The sequence below is a fragment of the Mauremys mutica genome, chromosome 8 (genome assembly GCF_020497125.1).
Source record: "Mauremys mutica isolate MM-2020 ecotype Southern chromosome 8, ASM2049712v1, whole genome shotgun sequence".
NCBI classification, from domain to species: Eukaryota; Metazoa; Chordata; order Testudines; family Geoemydidae; genus Mauremys; species Mauremys mutica.
The window spans coordinates 69,473,496-69,492,595 of NC_059079.1; the positions used below are offsets into that span (position 1 = coordinate 69,473,496).

The 19,100-nt window shown below is 46.6% G+C and overlaps 1 protein-coding gene across 1 annotated transcript in view; it reads left to right on the top strand.

Annotated features, from left to right (window-relative positions):
• The window catches only part of OLFML2B (olfactomedin like 2B), a 136,741-nt gene that overhangs the window by 65,377 nt on the left and 52,264 nt on the right, over positions 1-19,100 (top strand). The window contains exon 3 of the mRNA XM_045026747.1: positions 6,096-6,203. Coding sequence (XP_044882682.1) covers positions 6,096-6,203 — 108 coding nt within the window. The remainder of the gene's footprint in view (positions 1-6,095; positions 6,204-19,100) is intronic.

Sequence of the window (19,100 nt, forward strand, 5' to 3'; positions counted from 1 at the left end):
AGCTGGGAGGTATTGCCAGTACAGAGAGGGACCGGGATATCCTACAGGAAGATCTGGATGACCTTGTAAACTGGAGTAATAGTAATAGGATGAAATTTAATAGTGAAAAATGCAAGGTCATGCATAAGAACTATTGTTATAAGCTGGGGAGGCATCAGTTGGAAGTAACAGAGGAGGAGAAGGACCACAGAGTATTGGTTGATCACAAGACGACTATGAGCCGCCAATGTGATATGGCTGTGAAAAAAGCTAATGCAGTCTTGGGATACATCAGACGAGGTATTTCCAGTAGAGATTTGGAGGTGTTAGTACCGTTATACAAGGCACTGGTGAGATCTCATTTGGAATACTGTGTGCAGTTCTGGTCTCCCATGTTTAGGAAGGATGAATTGAAACTGAAACAGGTTCAGAGAAGGGCTACTAGGATGATCCGAGGAATGGAAAACCTGTCATATGAAAGGAGACTCAAAGAGCTTGGTTTGTTTAGCCTAATCAAAAGAAGGCTGAGGGGAGATATTATTTCTCTTTATAAATATATCAGAGGAATAAATACCAGGGAGGGAGAGGAACTATTTAAGTTCAGTACCAATGTGGACACAAGAACAAATGGATATAAACTGGCTATCAGGAAGTTTAGACTTGAAATTAGACGGAGGTTTCTAACCATCAGAGGAGTGAAGTTCTGGAACAGCCTTCCAAGGGGAGTAGTGGGGGCAAAAGACATATCTGGCTTCAAGAATAAGCTTGATAAGTTTATGGAGGGGATGGTATAATGAGATTTATCTTTGACTACTAGTGGTAAATATGCCCAACGGCTTGTGATGGGATGTTAGATGGGGTGGGATCTGAGTTACTACAGATAATTCTTTCCTGGGTGTCTGGCTGGTGAGTCTTGCCCACATGCTCAGGATTTAGCTGATCACCATATTTGGGGTCGGGAAGGAATTTTCCTCCAGGGCAGATTGGCAGACGCACTGGGGGTTTTTCGCCTTCCTCTGCAGCCTGGGGCATGGGTCACTTGCTGGAAGGTTTTCTGCACCTTGAAGTCTTTAAACCACAATTCGAGGACTTCAATGGCTCAGACACAGGTTTGATACAGGAGTGGGTGGGTGAGATTCTGTGGCCTGCATTGTGCCAGAGGTCAGACTAGATGATCATAATGGTCCCTTCTGACCTTAAAGTCTATGATTCTATCCCCGCTTTCCCTGCCAGATTGGGGCCCCAGCACCCTGTCTTGCTGAGCCAGACACTCCTGTCTGCTCCAACAAAGACCCAGGGTCTGAATTACTTGCCCCAAAGCTGCAGGTTTACCTGAAAGCAGCTAACAGAAGTGTTCCTGTCTTTAACACTCAGATGTCCAACTCCCAATGGGGTCTAAACCCCAATAAATCTGTTTTACCCTGTATAAAGCCTATACCGGGTAAACTCATAAATTGTTTGCCCTCTATAACACTGATAGAGAGAGATGCACAGTTGTTTGCTCCCCCAGGTATTAATACATACTCTGAGTTAATTAATAAGTAAAAAGTGATTTTATTAAATACAGAAAGTAGGATTTAAGTGGTTCCAAGTAGTAACAGACAGAAGTAAGTCACCAAGCAAAATAAAATAAAATGCACAAATCTATGTCTAATCAAACTGAATACAGATAAGATCCTCAGTTCCAGAATGCTCCCTTTTACAGACTAATCTCCTTTTAGCCTGGGTCCAGCAATCACTTATACCCCTTGCATACTGTCCTTTGTTCCAATTTCTTTCAAGTATCCTGGGGGTTGGAGAGGCTCTCTCTTTAGCCAGCTGAAGACAAAATGGAGGTGTCTCCCAGGGGTTTAAATAGACTTTCTCTTGTGGGTGGAGACCCCTTCCTCACTCCTATGCAAAGTCCAGCTCCAAGATGGAGTTTAGGAGTCACCTGGGCAAGTAACATGTCCATGCACGACTCTCAGATTTTACAGGTAGCATCCATTGTTTACATGCTACCTTGAACGACCTCAAGTAGACTTCTGATGTGGATTGGAGAATTCCAAGATCCATTGTCCTTTAAGTGTTTCTTGATTAGGTACTTAATTTCAACATTCCTTTCTCCAGGAACTGACCAAATGCTCTACTAAGGTTATTTAGAAATCAAGCCAGTACACAGCCAACATTCATAACATTCATAACTTCAAATACAAAAATGATACATTCATACAAATAGGATTAATACATTCAGTAGATCATAACCTTTATGGAGATATGTTACATGGCATATGTAGCATAAAACACATTCTAAGCATATTTCCATAAAGCCTTATGGGAGGTACTGTCACACCTACAATCTCTGTTTGGAACTGTGCTCCTGTCGTCTAATAAACCTTCCATTTTACTGGCTGGCTGAGAGTCACAGTGAATCGCAGGAAGAGGGGGGTGCAGGGCCCTGACTCCCCCACACTCCGTGACAGCATCTTACAGGGCGAACTTGGAGGAAATGGTTCAGCCTCAGCAGAATATTAATTTTAATTTGGATAATGTACACTTTGTTAACTGTGTTCACTGCTGATCACTTTTTCAGAGCGTTATCTAGATGTTCTGGTATTCTGGACAGTGTTTGTGGGTGGATGTAATGATGCTGCCTCTGGCGGGACACAACTGAGAGTATCAATTCAAGACAAATTGCTTAGAGCAGGGCAGTTACAACCCAAAGCTGGAGTTTTGTTTTTTTTAAGGCACACCAAACCAGCCAAACAGGGAGGACTTTGGTTTTACCCCACTGGCTAACCATAAGTCATAAAAGCAATTCCCTTAAACACTCCAGTTTCCCAGTATCATCACCAGTGCCACTCCTTATGGGGATGAATGGTTATGAAAACCAATACCCCAGTAAAAGAAAAAAAAGTTCTCCCGATCCCAAAGGACCAAGCCCCAGACCCAGTTCAATATACAAGTCAGATCTTATCCACAAATCATGCTGTTGCCAATCCTTTAGAATCTAAAATCTAAAGGTTTATTCATAAAAAGAAAGAAATATAGATGAGAGTTCAAATTGGTTAAATGGAATCAATTACATACAGTAATGGCAAAGTTCTTGGTTCAGGCTTGTAGCAGTGATGTAATAAATTGCTGGTTCAAATCAAGTCTCTGGACTACAGCCACAGCTGGGATGGGTCATTCAGTCCTTTGTTCAGAACTTCAGTATGTAGCAAGGTTCCCCAAGAAGTATGAAGCAGGATTGAAGACAAAATGGAGGGGTTTCCAGGGCCTTTTATATTCTCTCTCTTGTGGGCTTAAACCTCTTGGTTCTCCTGTGCAAAATCACAGCAACAAGATGGAGTTTGGAGTCACATGGGCAAGTCACATGTCCATGCATGACTCAGTTCTTTACAGGCCAATGCCATTGTTTACATGTTAGTTTGAATGTTCCCAGGAAAGCTCAGAAGTGGATAGGCATCTCCCAAAGTTCACTGTCAGTTAAGTGTTTCTTGACTGGGCATTTACTGAGAATAGTCCTTTCTCAAGAAGCTGACCAAATGCTTCACTTAGAATTAAAACACATTAAGATACAAGTACATAGCCAATATTCATAACTTCAACTACAAAAAAGGTAGACACATACAGATAGCATAATTATAACCAGCCAATCATACCCTCTTCATAGACACCTCACATGACAACCTTTGTAGAATATTTGCTTCAAATATATAATAGTGGTTGCAACAATGATCTGTATGGTTACAGTTTATGTCAATAACATCACAGTGGAGCTCAGTAGAGTGCTGCCTCTTCTATCTTGGTTTGTTAATGATTCCCAGCACCCAAATCTTGACCCCAAGCCTTCTTCAGGCTCTGCAATGTGCCAGGTTTTGTTTCATCTTATGCACCTGTATGCTGTTGGGTTCTGGAACAGCCAATAGAGAGCCTGTTCTCATGGCACATCCACACAGAAACAGAAATACACAGCGGTAGCTGAACCATCCTCCTGAATGCAGAGGAGGCCACCCAAAATGTGGTACGGTGATAGGGAATAGTCAGCATGGATTTGTAAAGAACAAATTATGTCAAACCAATCTGATAGCTTTCTTTTATAGGATAACAAGTCTTGTGGATAAGGAAGAAGTGGTGGATGTGGTATACCTAGATTTTAGTAATGCATTTGATACAGTCTCACATGATATTCTTATCAATAAACTAGGCAAATACAACTTAGATGGGACTACTATAAGGTGGGTGCATAACTGGCTGGATAACCGTACTCAGAGTAGTTATTAATGGTTCCCAATCCTGCTGGAAAGGTATAACAAGTGGGGTTCGGCAGGGGTCTGTTTTGGGACCGTCTCTGTTCAATATCTTCATCAACAACTTAGATATTGGCATAGAAAGTACGCTTATTAAGTTTGCAGATGATACCAAACTGGGAGGGATTGTAACTGCTTTGGAGGATAGGGTCATAGTTCAAAATTATCTGGACAAATTAGAGAAATAGTCTGAGGTAAACAGGATGAAGTTTAATAAAGACAAATGCAAAGTGCTCCACTTAGGAAGGAACAATCAGTTTCACACATACAGAATGGGAAGAGACTGTCTAGGAAGGAGTCCGGTAGAAAGGAACCTACGGGTAATAGTGGACCACAAGCTAAATATGAGTCAACAGTGTGATACTGTTGCAAAAAAGCAAACATGATTCTGCGATGCATTAACAGCTGTGTTGTAAGCAAGACATGAGAAGACATTCTTCCGCTCTACTCTGTGCTGGTTAGGCCTCAACTGGAGTATTGTGTCCAGTTCTGGGCACCGCATTTCAAGAAAGATGTGGAGAAATTGGAGAGGGTCCAAAGAAGAGCAACAAGAATGATTAAAGGTCTTGAGAACATGACCTACGAAGGAAGGCTGAAAGAATTGGGTTTGTTTAGTTTGGAAAAGAGAAGACTGAGAGGGGACATGATAGCAGTTTTCAGGTATCTAAAAGGGTGTCATAAGGAGGAGGGATAAAACTTGTTAATCTTAGCCTCCAAGGATAGAACAAGAAGCAAGGGGCTTAAACTTCAGCAAGGGAGGTTTAGGTTGGACATTAGGCAAAAGTTCCTAACTGTCAGGGTGGTTAAACACTGGAATAAATTGCCTAGAGAGGTTGTGGAATCTCCATCTCTGGAGATATTTAAGAGAAGATTAGATAAATGTCTATCAGGGATGGTCTAGATCAGGGGTTGGCAACCGGTGGCTCGCGGCTCGCCAGGGTAAGCACCCTGGCGGGCCGGCCCGGTTTGTTTATCTGCCGCGTCGGCAAGTTCGGCCGATCGCGGCTCCCACTGGCCGCGGTTCGCGGTCCCAGGCCAATGCGGGAGGCAGGAAGCCGCGGCCAGAACATCCCTCGGCTCGCGCCGCTTCCTGCCTCCCGCATTGGCCTGGGACCGCGAACCGCGGCCAGTGGGAGCCGCGATCGGCCGAACTTGCCGACGCGGCAGATAAACAAACCGGGCCGGCCCGCCAGGGTGCTTACCCTGGCGAGCCGCAAGCCACCGGTTGCCGACCCCTGGTCTAGATAGACAGTATTTGGTCCTGCCATGAGGGCAGGGGACTGGACTCGATGACCTCTTGAGGTTCCTTCCAGTCCTAGAATCTAGGAATCTATGAAAAATCCCAGCCAATATTGTTTTAGTGTTTATATCCCATTGTTGTATCTGTTGTTTCCCCATGTATCTATTTAAAGACTTGCTGCACTAGAACTGAACAATGGCCCAACTTGTCCTGTGTTCTTTCTTGAGCAGTGGCCAGCGTGGATGCTAGAGGAGGGTGTAACCATCCATGCTATAAAGCGCCTAACTGTGTAATACCTTCCTGTTTGTGGACATTTTTTCCTAGCTGGTGAGCAGTATAAATCCTTACAGTACATGCTAATTTTAACACTAGCTAGTGTAAATGCAGGTGCCTTTTGTATCCATATAAATTCCTAAAATGCTCCACTTAGCTCTGCATGTTTTCTTTTGATTCCAAAATTCTCCAGGCTGCAGATATGAATGGAAAATCTTGTCTTAAAGCCAAGCTGATATTGTATAGCAGAGAAAAGTGGGAGACGATGCAAATCCCATCTTGATTAACATTATGTCACTTTTGTTTTACAGCTATCCTCCATCATAGAGATGCTAGAAAGCGCTTTCTATGGCTTAGACCTTCTAAAGTTACACTCAGTCACAACAAAATTGGTGGGCCGAGTGGAGAAACTAGAGGAGGTAAGATGAGATCCATTTCTTTTTCTTTGGGTTGTTTTGTTAGAGACGACGTCATGCAAAATGAAATGGCACCTAATCGTTTGGCATCTGGAGCCAAATCGTGGTGTTCCATTCCTTGTGGGAGAACTGGTAATTAGCCACCATTTCATTTAACTGTGTGGCCACTGTCGTCATGACCTATGACTGGACATTTGGAGAAAAGAGATCAAGGGGTAACATTTCAGAAGTGATTAGATATTCAAAGATCTTTAGGCACCTAGGCAATTTTGGAAATCCTGCTTGATGCCTAGCTGCATCTTTAGATGCCAAAAGGCCTTTGAACATGTGGCCGGTAGTTGCCTAAGTTCCATTGTCTTTCACTGAGGCTTAGATTCCTAAGTGCCTAAGTCACTTTTGAAAATGAGACTTAGGTTCCTATAACAGGGTTCACGACCCGCCCCTCTTCCTGGGGCCCACTTGCTGCCCCCAATAAGGCTCAGAGAGGCTTCAGGTTGTCCCACCACCAGTGTCCATCTATATACAAGCTTTACAAGATTAGTCACCTCCTTTACAGGCAGAGTCAGCCTTCAGCTTGGAGGCCTCCAGTTTCCTCCCTGACTGACTTCTTCCTGGCTGCCCCCTGCTTTCTGCCTCCCTCCCAGTCTTTCTAGCCCTTGGCTTGTCAGGCCAGGAGGTGTTGCCAATCCTTAGGCTGGCATCAGGCCTTTTCCATTAGCCCCAATGTGTTTCCCTTGATTGGAGCTGACTGGGCAGGAGCTGATTAGGTGCTTTTGCACCAGCATCCTGCTACAGTTTCTAAATCATTTAGGTGCTTTTGAAAATTTTACCTAACCAGTGTTGCCAATTCTCACAAGTCTTGAGATATTTCATACTCTTCTTAAAGCCCCAGTTCCTGAAGTCATGTGATTTTTGTGAGACTCTCAGCTTTCATTTCAAAGAAAAGTAAGATATCATGGTTATGAAGAAAAGCTTGGAAATGTGACCTAAGTGGGTAACCTAAAATTTTAAAGACTAAACAATAAGAACTTAAAATGTTTTACTTTTGAAGAACTTCATGATTTCTTGGGGCCTGACTCATGGTTTTAGAATACTGGGGATTGGCCATGCTGAGCCTGTTTGTAGTAATCCATATGTGTGGTGGAAGATCACATTTTAGCCACACACCAACATATATGACATCTTGCAACTCAGTCAAGGCAGGTCAATGAGAAGGGTTTCTCAGAAGAGAATGTGTGGTGGGAAGGCGATGCTGCATTTATGAACCCTGTGACCAGTGGCGTAGCCAGGTTCTAACAGGGGGAGTGAACACATAAAAAAAGGCGCCACCCAACGTATCAAATTACTAATTACATACTTTTAAATTTGTTATACATATTTATTTTGTACTTAAACTAAAAACACAAGAATGATATTTTTACAAGTGTGTGTGTTATTTTGCATTTAAAATATAAAAGTTTTACAGTATTGTATATAAAATCAAAACATAATAAAAACACGTGTTATTTACTTATTTTATATTTCAAAGATAAGATCAAAACAATATGATAATCTATGAAGCAAATACAACAGCCTCTTTCGTCTAAGCTTCATTCTAGCAAAATTATCTATTACTTTATTATAATCTACTTCAGTAGCCAATTGTCTTTCAATGGAGAGCAAAGCTAATCCACACAATCTATCTTCACCCATTGTAGACCACAGGTAGGACTTTATAAGTTTAAGTTGGCTAAAGGATCGTTCCGCAACTGCGCTACTTATTGGCAAGGTCAGAAAAATGTGGTACAATCTCGAAAGGTTAGGATGAATGGAACACATCATTGGCGATCATGAATTTCAGTACACTGTTGATGGTGAGTGTCTCGTCGACACTTGACTTTACCCTACCGCTAGTGCTCATTATCTCTTTGTACATGTCTTTAAATGAAAGAAACTCTTCCACAATTGTGGTTTCACTGTTGATCACATCTGAGTACGTCTGCCAAAAATTCTAATTTGTTCACATTATCCACGTTGTCAAAATGCTTTGGCTCTAAACCTAGTTTATTTGGCAGCCACATTTTTAATATGCTCGAATCTTTTACTCGTGCTATTTATAACAGAATCTAAGGACACTAAGTAGGATTCAACTATGAATTTCTTCCAGGCATCAAATATTCCTTCTTCATCCTCTGCAATTTCCTCATGGAATCTTTTTCTCTTACGTATTCTGTGCTGCTTATATTCCGGTAGCCAGGTCAATTTCACAGCTCTATGAATTTGATGCACGTCAAATTTGGTCAGCAAAGTGTTCAATGTTTTGTTGAAAAGGCGCCACTTTATTCAAAACTAGAGGAGAAGCGAAAACAATCCACACACTAAGAAGTAATCAAACAGACTGAACTATTTGAAACTATCCAAAGGGTTCAGCATTTGTTTACACTGCAGGAAGCAATTCTTATGAATACGCGCGCTTGTGTGGGTGCCTGGGTAAGTGAGTATACATGTCAACCGATAAAAAAAAGCGCCGACAAAAGGGCGAAGACAAAATGTTTAAAAAAATGTGGGCCTCTTAGCTCTTGCAAGGGATTCACATGTTACAAGACTGACTAATGCTGTAGTGGTAAGTGTTACAAGTGTACAGACAAAGCTTCTGCTACATTTGATTATGTGATGGAAGCTACTGCCCGATACTAGGGGCTTTCCTCCCCCCACGCACCATACCCCCCACAACGCCAGATTTGCTGTGTCTCAAGCCCAAGGCTGGGTCCAAGCGGGGAGACACCCCCCCACCTCCACAAACCCCTCTGCCAGCTCGAGAGAGGCACCAGAGCTAAGCACTGCAAAGCTGGCCCAGCCCCTGCAGCCCCCGCTCCCTGGCTCATGCACACACTGTAGCAAAGGGATCCGCTGAGACCAGCTGGGGTGTGTGTGGCGGTGCGACACCACCAGAGATCCGTCTCTCCAAAGCCCCAGCCTCAAATTGCAACCTCCTGGCAGGTGAGCACTGTAAGGGGAAAGCCCCCAAAGCGGGGCAGGCAGCCTCTGAGGCAGGGGGGGCAAACTGGGAGCTTACCCCCCATGTGAAAAAAAGTCTCCGTAGTGTCTGGAGCCACCAGATTTCCGCCTTTTTTGAATTAAAAGCTCCAAAGGAGAAGCAGATTGCTTGCGCCAAGCTCTCCTTCCCTGCATGGCACGCGGCTGGAGCAGCAGACTCAGGAGTGGGCTGGGGTCTGGGGTTGACCAGCTGCTGACTTGATCCTTTGGGCTCTGCCCCTGTTCTCAGCTCAGCGCCCGGATCCGCTCCAAGCCCCCAAGTGCCTTGTCTCGCCAAGGCAGCAGTACCCCTCCCCAACATTAATGCAATCCCAATGCTGCCTCCCCAAGGGACCTGAGCCCCCAGGATCTCAATGAAAAGGGCTGTGGGGGGAGGGGGCTGGTTTGCTTTCTGAAAGGCAAATTCTGCACGAAAAAGCAAGTCCCACTGATGTGTCATTGAATGAAGGAGAAACCCAGAGCACTAGCTCTGCACTTGGGCACACCTGGAGTGTCAGTGATCAGGCTTGCTGGCCTGGCCCCCAGCCACCATGCTCAGCTCATGCTGCCTCGCACTCCTCAGGCCGAGGTCTTGGCCTGACAGAGGCAGGGGCAGCGCAGCATCTCGCTGTGAGGGGGCCATTGCTCGCACGCACCCGGTGAGACAGTCCCTCTCATCTCTCCTGAGGCAGCTGCTCTGCAATCTGTGGCCCCTGGAAGCAGGCAGCTCACAGGAGCAGCGCGGGGGAGAGCACAGTCCCCTGCATAAGAGAGACAATCAGACAGACGTGGGCAGGGTCTGTTGGGGGTTTGCATGGGGGAGGCAGGGGAGAGGGGGTGGTGGGGCTGCACTTGGAGACTCTCCAATGCAGCACCTAGCCACGCTGGCTCTGTGCATCATGAGGCCACTCGGGAAAAGGAGGCAGTAAGAGAGAGAGGCTGAGGAGGAGGTGCCCTTCCCCTCCCAGCTCAGTCTGAGAGTCCCTGATTTCGCAGAGTCTCAGCGCTGCTGGCACCCAGCCCCCAGGTACTGGGCTGCAGTGCAAGCTAGAGGGGCTGATACAGAGAAGTCAGGACCAGTCACAGCACTTCCCATGTCATCATGAAAACTCATTCCTGGAAAGCTGGGTGAGGTAATATGGGGGGTGGAGGGGATATATATCAAGGTGGGTGAGGTAATATAGTTTATTGGACCAGCTTCTGTTGGTGAGAGAGACAAGCTTTTGAGCTTTCACAGAATTCTTCTTCAGGAAGAAGAAAGGACTCCATGAAAGCTCCAAAGCTTGTCTCTCTCACCAGCAAAAGTTGCTCCAATAAAAGATACTACCTCATAGAATCATAGAATCATAGAATCTCAGGGTTGGAAGGGACCTCAGGAGGTCATCTAGTCCAACCCCCTGCTCAAAGCAGGACCAAACCCAACTAAATCATCCCAGCCAGGGCTTTGTCAAGCCTGACCTTAAAAACCTCTAAGGAAGGAGATTCCACTACCTCCCTAGGTAACCCATTCCAGTTCTTCACCACCCTACTAGTGAAAAAGTTTTTCCTAATATCCAACCTAAACCACCCCCTCTGCAACTTGAGACCATTACTCCTTGTTCTATCATCTTCTACCACTGAGAACAGTCTAGATCCATCCTCTTTGGAACCCCCTTTCAGGTAGTTGAAAGCAGCTATCAAATCCCCCCTCATTCTTCTCTTCTGCAGACTAAACAATCCCAGTTCCCTCAGCCTCTCCTCATAAGTCATGTGCTCCAGCCCCCTAATCATTTTTGTTGCCCTCCGCTGGACTCTCTCCAATTTATCCACATCCTTCTTGTAGTGTGGGGCCCAAAACTGGACACAGTACTCCAAATGAGGCCTCACCAGTGCTGAGTAGAGGGGGATGATCACATCCCTCGATCTGCTGGAAATGCCCCTACTTATACAACCCAAAATGCCATTAGCCTTCTTGGCAACAAGGGCACACTGTTGACTCATATTCAGCTTTTCGTCCACCGTAACCCCTAGGTCCTTCCCCTAGGACCTCACCCACCTTGTGGCTCTAATTTCCTGGGAACAACAGGGCTACACTAACACAGCATACAAAAATGCAAGATTCACATGAACAGCACACAGTGACCACCATCACACCGGGACACTATTTTCAGGATTCATCTTAGCATCCAGCATTTCATCATCACACCAAGGAAGTAGCACTACCAGCACAATGAGATAAATATAGCCACATGTGCATGCCAAAAATTCACAGTACAAGCATACTGGGATCCACACTGCAGGATAGTAGTTTCAGTTTAGCTCTCAGTTTAGTGAGGATACACTCAGGGACTGAGTCCAAAGGTTCAGCTAAACACAAGGGCACCTGCAAATAGTTGTACTAACAGCAGGTTCTACACTGGCACAATAGGAGGAGTTCCATGTCAGGGCACTAATTCCCAATCCCAGTGCAAGGCGATATGGGATCCAGACACCAGGTCTTTAGTACTAGAATTTGTACTCCCAGGAGAGTTGGATTGAATTATTTAAGTTACAGAGGGCAACTCCCAAGAAACAAGAAGGCACTTGACTAAATGGCTGGGTGGATGTTAAACAACCATCACCAGCCATTGTGCAGCAAGTGAATGACAATTAGCAATTTAATGACCACCATCACCAGAGAATTACTCAACCCTGGGACTCAGGAATGCCCCCCCCCAACTTGATCACCATCAGGGGGGGCACCACACCCCGCAGTAGACCAGGAGATTTCTTCCCTCCCCCCGCCCACCATGCCCGTCCTGGTCCAGCTGCCCGGCAGGGGATGTTTTTGGAGATGCTTCTGGCTGAGCCCCCTGCCAGATGCAGAGAGCTGGGTGGCAGCTGGTGGTGTGCCCCCCACCATGCAGACGGCCACCCTGCCAGCAGCCAGCTCTCAGCACAGCCACCTGGGACGGGGTTTCAGTCGTCCTCCCCCAGCCACCGTCACCACAAGACCCCCTTTGAAATACACTTACCAGCTGCTGCTACTGTCTGCCTTTAGTTGGGTGAGAGGTTAGAAGCTGCAGAGCCAGAGAAAGCACGCCTGCCACAAGAAGCAGGTAGGAGAAGGAGGTGGGGCTGCACCGCATCGGTGGGGTTGCTCAGCTCAGCCCCTGGTCCAGGAGCAGAGTTCCCCTCGCTGATTGGCTGGTGGCCAAAAACCAGCTAAACAGCACTCCCCTAGCTACCTTACTGCCCCCGCCCTGGCTGAACAGCTGATGTCTCGCAGGCCCCCACGGGCCCCATAAACAGTTGACTGGTGGGTGGGTGTCCCTGCCCCCTATGGCTGGAGGGGCATGCCCCGACTGATTCCACTCCCTTCTTCCTCAAGGCCCTGCCCCCGCCTCTCCTCCTCCTAGGAGTGGGCAGCTTGCTGGAGCTCAGCTCTTCCCCCTCCCCTCTCTGTTGCCGATCAGCTGTCTCCCAGCAGGGGATGTTTTTGCAGGGAGACAGCTGATTGGCGGCAGGGAAGGGCGGGGTGGGTATGCAGCAGGCTGAGGGAAGAGGTGCGGAAGGAGCTTGGCTGCCGCTGGCAAAGCCTGCCTTGCTGCGGGAGCCCAGTGCTGGCAGCGCCAAGCTTCAGAGTGGAGCATGGGCCCAGCTGGCGCCATTGGCACCATGGTAACCCCTAAGGCGACACTTTTTGACAACATGCTTAGTGGGGTAGCGGCCGCTACCCCTGCTCCCCCCCCAGCTACGCTACTGCCTGTGACTCATGTCCTGTACATAGTGTTTAATGTTTAGTCCAATAACAAAAAAGTTAATGATCTAAACTGGAGCCAGTGTGAGCTGCTGCTAAGGTTGCCAAGCATCCGGTTTTCAACCAGAACTCCTGATCGAAAAGGGACCCTGGTGGCTCCGGTTGGCACCGCTGACCAGGCTGTTAAAAGTACGGTTGGCAGCACAGCAGTGGCCTGGGGCTAAGGCAGGCTCCCTGCCTGCCAAAGCTCTGTGCAGCTCCTGGAAGTGGCCACCAGTTCCCTGCAGCTCCTAGATGCATGGGCCGCCAGGGAGGCTTCACACGCTGCCACCGCCCCAAGTGCTGGCTCTGCAGCTCCCATTGGTTGGGAACCACGGTCCGCGACCAATGGGAGCTACGGGGGTGGTGCCTGCCGGTGCGAATGCAGTACACGGACCCTTCCTGGCCATCCATGTGCCTAGGGGCTGCAGGGACCTGGTGGCCGCTTTCTGAGAGCCACAGTAAGTGCCGCTGGGACCCCACATCCCCATCCGCACCCCAACTCCCTGCCCCAGGCTGGAGTCCCTTCTCACACTCAAATTCCCTCCCGGAGCCCGCACCTTCACCCCCCCCAACACTCTGCCCTAGCCCTTAGCCCCCTTCTGCACCCCAAATCCCTCATCCCCAATCCCACCCCCTCAGCCAGAGCCCTCACCCCCCTCCTGCTCCCCAACCCACTGCCCCAGCCCGATGAAAGTGAGTGAGGGTGGGAGAGAGTGAATGAGGGAGCCCCCAAAGCTGCAGGCTTTAAGTTAAAATAACTCTGCATATCTCTCTATCCATGTTATAGATGGCGGACAATTTATGAGTTTACCCTGTATTAGCTTTATACAGAGTAAAACAGATTTATTTGGGGTTTGGATCCCATTGGGAACTGGGTGTCTGGGTGCTGGAGGCAGATAATCTGCTAAGCTGTTTTCAGTTAACTCTGCAGCTTTGGGGGTGTCAGGATTCCCTCCCCACTCTGAACTCTGGGGTACAGATGTGGGGACCCGCATGAAAGACCCCCCAAACTTATTTCTACCAGCTTAGGTTAAAAACTTTCCCAAGGTACTAATTCCTTTCTTTGTCCTTGGATGGTATTGCTGCCACCACCAAGTGATTTAAACAAACATTCAGAGAGGGGCCACTTGGAGCCCTATCTCACCCAAAGTATCCCCCAAGCCCTTTCACCCCCTTTCCTGGGGGGGGTTGAGAATAATATATCAACTGATAGGTTAACAAAGTGAGCACAGATCAAATCCCTGTTTTTTAGGACACTGAAAATCAATCAGGTTCTTAAAAGAAGAATTTCATTAAAAAAAAAAGTAAAAGAATCACATCTGCAAAATCAGGATGGAAGATAACTTTACAGGGTAAATAAAAAGATTTTAAACACAGAGGATTCCCCTCTAGGCTCAACTTCAAAGTTACAAAAACAGGAATAAATCTCCCTCTTAGCATAGGGAAAATTCACAAGCCAAAACAAAAGATAATCTAATGCATTTCCTTGCTATCACTTACAAGTTCTGTAATTTTTAGATGTATCAGTTCAGGATCTTTTTAGGAGCTAGGTTACCTTCTTGTTCTCTCTCTTTGTCCCGAGAGGGAACCAACAAAGAGAGCACAAACAAACCCTTCCGCCCCCGCCCCAGATTTGAAAGTATCTTCTTTGCCCATTGGTCTTTCTGGTCAGGTGCCAACTAGGTTAATTGAACTGATTAACCCCTTACAGGTAAGGGATTCTGTACTTCTGGCCAGGAAGGATTTATGTTACTGCATACATAAAGGTTGTTACCCTTCCCTTTATATTTATGACAGGGGGCACGGCCTGGACCCTGGGTCTGTGTTGCAGCAGGCTAGCATGTCTGGCTCAACAAGGCAGGGTTCTGGAAGTCCCAAGCTGGCAGGGAGAACGGGCTCAGAGGTAATTCCAGCACGTCAGGTGACAGTCCCAAGGGGGTCTCTGTGACTGAACCAGTCACTGTGGCATAGTCGAACAGGATCTGTGCACAGCTGATTGCTTTGAGACACTGGTCGTGATTTTAAGTGAGTTTTAAGTGTGGTGGCCGGAGAATAGACAAAGTGGTTACTGGTTTGTTATTTTCTGTTTGCTTATTTCGGGTAAGGGAAATAGAGGCAGGAAAATCAGCAAAATGATTGACAGTGAGGCTCAGAAGAAGCTAGAACTGCACAGGTTGCAGATGGCTGAGAAGGAAATCACCAGCACGTCAGGTGACAGTTCCAAGATGGGGACCTGCATGGGCTCCTCTAAACTAATCCTAGTCTAGATCCGGTTCTGCTGCCACCAGTTAAGTTTAAAGTGGGTAACACACTGCCTGTCCCCCAAACTTTCCCTGAGGAACCCAGATTCAAACCCCTTGAATCTTACCAGAGAGAGAGAAACAGCCAGTTCCCCTCCCCTCCTTCCCCCTCTCCAGCCTGCTCCGGAGAGATTACACACGGAGTCAAATCCTTGACTCAACACAAAGAGGGACTCACCTCCCCCTCCCCTTCCCTTGAAATGCAACCAAGAGAAGAATCAATCAAGTCCTAAAAAGAAAAGAGTTTATTAAAAGAACAAAAGAAAGTACACTATCTCTGTAATACCAGGATGGAACAATACACAGGGTCTAACTTATAAACCTGGAGAGATTTCTTCCTCCCCCTTTCTTTCTCAGTAAAAGCAAAGTAACAGCAACAGAAATAAAGATATTCCTTGAGCAAAACACACAATTGCAAATGTAGAAATAAACTTATAATACTAGTCCGCCTTTTTAACACTTACTAGCCTGAACAATACTTCAGAAATCTTGGAGGACTTGAAAAGGTGTCTGGACTCCCTTAGCTCCAAAGAGAGACTCAACTCAAACAAAAAACACAGAAAAAAACTTCCCTCCACAGAGATTTGAAATGATCTTGTCCCTGATTGGTCCTCTGGTCAGGTGTTCATCAGATACTGCTTGTTAACCCTTTACAGGTAAAAGAGACCTTAACCCTTAACTAACTGTTTATGACAAACATAAAAGACAGATGGAATTAAGAGAAATGGAGATTAATGCACAATTTGCTTGGGAAAAAGCTGCTCTCGAAAGAGACATGGAAGCCCAAAGGTTAGCACAGCAAGCTGCTCAGGAGGAGAAGGAAAGAGAGAGGCAGCAGGCCCTAGAGTTAAGAGACAAACCCAAATGGAGACCCAGAAGCATGAACTGGCTGTAATGGAGTGGAAGATACAGAACCTTTCAGCAGCTGGCTCCACGTCCCCCAAAATCCATAAATGGGAGCGATTATGTCCACCGTATGATGAATCCAGTGATATTGCTGAGTATTTCATCACCTTTGAGAGACTCCATGCAATTCCTGAGGATCAAAAGATGACTACTTTGGTTGCAAAATTGACTGGGAGAGCTCTGGACATATTCAGTAAGATGTCTATTACTGATGCTTCAAACTATGGTATATTTAAGGAACTGGTTTTGAAACAGTTTCAGATTACACCTGAAACCTACAAGGTTAAATTCAAGAGCCTTAAAAGGGGAACTGGGTTTAGTAATGTGGCTTATGTAAATGAAATGAGAGATTTGTTAGACAAGTGGGTGAGTGGAAAAGGCATTACAAGCTTTGAAGAAATGTGTGATTTGGTTGTTCAGGAACAGTTCCTGAATATGTGCAGTGACAGTGTAAAACAGTATTTGTGGGACAAAAAGGTGGATGCAGTGGGTGAATTAGCTGGGTTTGCAGACTCTTATGAGCAATCACAAGCTGCAATTAAACATAAACCACTGGCAGAATCACTGTTTTACCCCTGGGAAAAAGGAGGCTGGGTGTTCATCTCCCCATTCCCCTGTTACTCATCCCAAGTCTCCTATACAAGCAGAGGAGCCCAGAAGGTGCTATCATTGTAATTCCACTAAGCACCTGAGGAATAAATGTCCTGGGCTGAGTGGGAACAGGCTCCAGGTAACACATGAAGTTGCTGCTTCTCAGAGCACAGGGGTATCCCAGGTTACTGCCACTTTCTACACAGGATTTGTAAAGGTTGCTTCTACACAAACAAGCAGTGAGCATATGCATGCTGTTAAACTTAATGGAAAAGTGCTCCAAGGTTGGAGGGATACTGGTGCAGAGATTTCTGTGGTCAGGAGGGACCTGATCCACGAGAAGGATTTGTTACCAGGAAAAATGGCAGAATTAGAATTGGTGGGAGGTTACAAAGTCCTTGCACCTTCAGCTAAGGTACACATGGAAACTAGTGATTTGCAGGCTGAACTAACTGTTGTAGCGGTGGTACATAATTTTGCGCTGTTTCTACTGGGGAATGATTTTTTTGATGTGGCAGAATCTGTCCCAGGGTTTGTTAGCAGCAAGAAGGAATCTTGTGCTGAAAGCCCCAGAGGGGGCGGGTGAAGTCACAGGGGCTGCTGGGGAAATGGGAGAGTGTCTAATTCCTCTGTAGCAGGGGAAAATGTGCCATTGGGGGCAGGGATGGAGCCCTGGGGCTCAAGACAGGTCCCTGTGGGAGGGGATGGATAGAGCCAGCTCCTGTCCTGTGATCATTTCCCTGGGGGAGAGGGATGTTTCACCTGGTAACAGGGGGGGCTTCTCAGCTCCTGACTGCCAGGAAGTTGCAGGTCAGCAGGCGACAGACCCTGCCCTAGGGTGCACAGGGACATGTATCCTGGAAATGGAAGTTGGGGTCCTGACAACCACTGCAGTGGGAACAGACCCCAAGGGCTCTGTAGCTGGAAGCAAGCCCAACCTGAGTGAAGGGGTGGGGGCAGGGTTTGCTGGCCAGGGAAGGGTCTCTCATATCTGGTAGTTGTGAGCCCACAGCTGGATCAGGGTCACCTTCTCTTTTGGAGGACGCAGGGGTGTCTGCCTTGGGGGGAACCCAGAGAGGGAAGTCCAGATGGAAGGTGAGGGTGGACAGGAGGGTTTGCCCACCTTTTGTAGGAAGGCATTTCCCCAAGAGAAGGGTGAAGGATCTACATCTGAAATGCCAGACCCCTCACCTGTGGATCAGGTATTAAGGGAAGACTGGGGGTCAAATCTCCTGGATGGAAGAGTCCACCCAGCTGAACAGAGAATGGGGTGACCCAGGGGATCTTACCAATCCAAAGCACTCCATTAAAAGATATTGTTCCTGCTATGCTTGTAGAAACTAACATTGTCTCTTCAAGGCAGGAGAAGGAAAAACTTTGCATTTGGGACGCTTCACAAGCTGGTGGGACCCAACAGAAAGAGATTCCAGATGGAGGGGCCAAGGGCAGGCATGGTTTCAGTGCACTTTTTCCTTGCCAAAACCCCAAGCACCCTACCTGAATTGAAAGCCTTCACCAAAGAGACAGGAGACTCTGTGTCTAAACCCTTATCATGGCACACAAAGGGATTGGAAAATACAATAGACACTGAACGAGCTAAACTATGTGAACAGAGCCTGTCTGCCATAGATTTGCTGGTTATCTTGTGTCTTTGGCTACTTCACCTATGGGTCAAAACAAAGTTGTTAATACTAATGGTAAACCCTTTGAAGATGAGTAACATACCAGATCTCTGGAAAAAACTTTTGTTCATGCTAGGGATGGTGACAAGACAGTCCCACAAGCAGGTTGCTTTTCATCTTATACCTGTAAACAGGCTGGGAGCTTCACACAGCAGCAAAAGCATAACAGGCCTACAATACTGTGTGGAAGGGGAAACTGAGGCACACTGCCTCATGGCATTAGTGACTAAATGCCAAGAAACCTACACTTTTACAGATATTGCTATCTGCATTCTGTTAGCAATGCTACACCCCAACAAGTTTTCGGGTACCTGGGGACCAGGAACCCAGAACTTTGCAAGAACCCCTATGAATAGCATTATAGTGTTTAATAATGCTGGATGGGGGTATGACCAGAGCTGAACCAGAATTTTAAATGTACTGCCTCCACCATGGACAGTGTCCAAGTCTCTGGCAGTAAGTTCAGGAGGAGGACGTGATGTTGCACTCCATATGCTTTATGAAAATATGCTTATGAATGTGAATATAATGTAACTGGAATATGCTTTATGCAAAAGGTCTCTTGTAAGGTATCATTACAAAGCTTATAATCTACTGAGTGTGTTCATCCCTATTTGTATGCATATATTATTCTTGTATCTGAAGC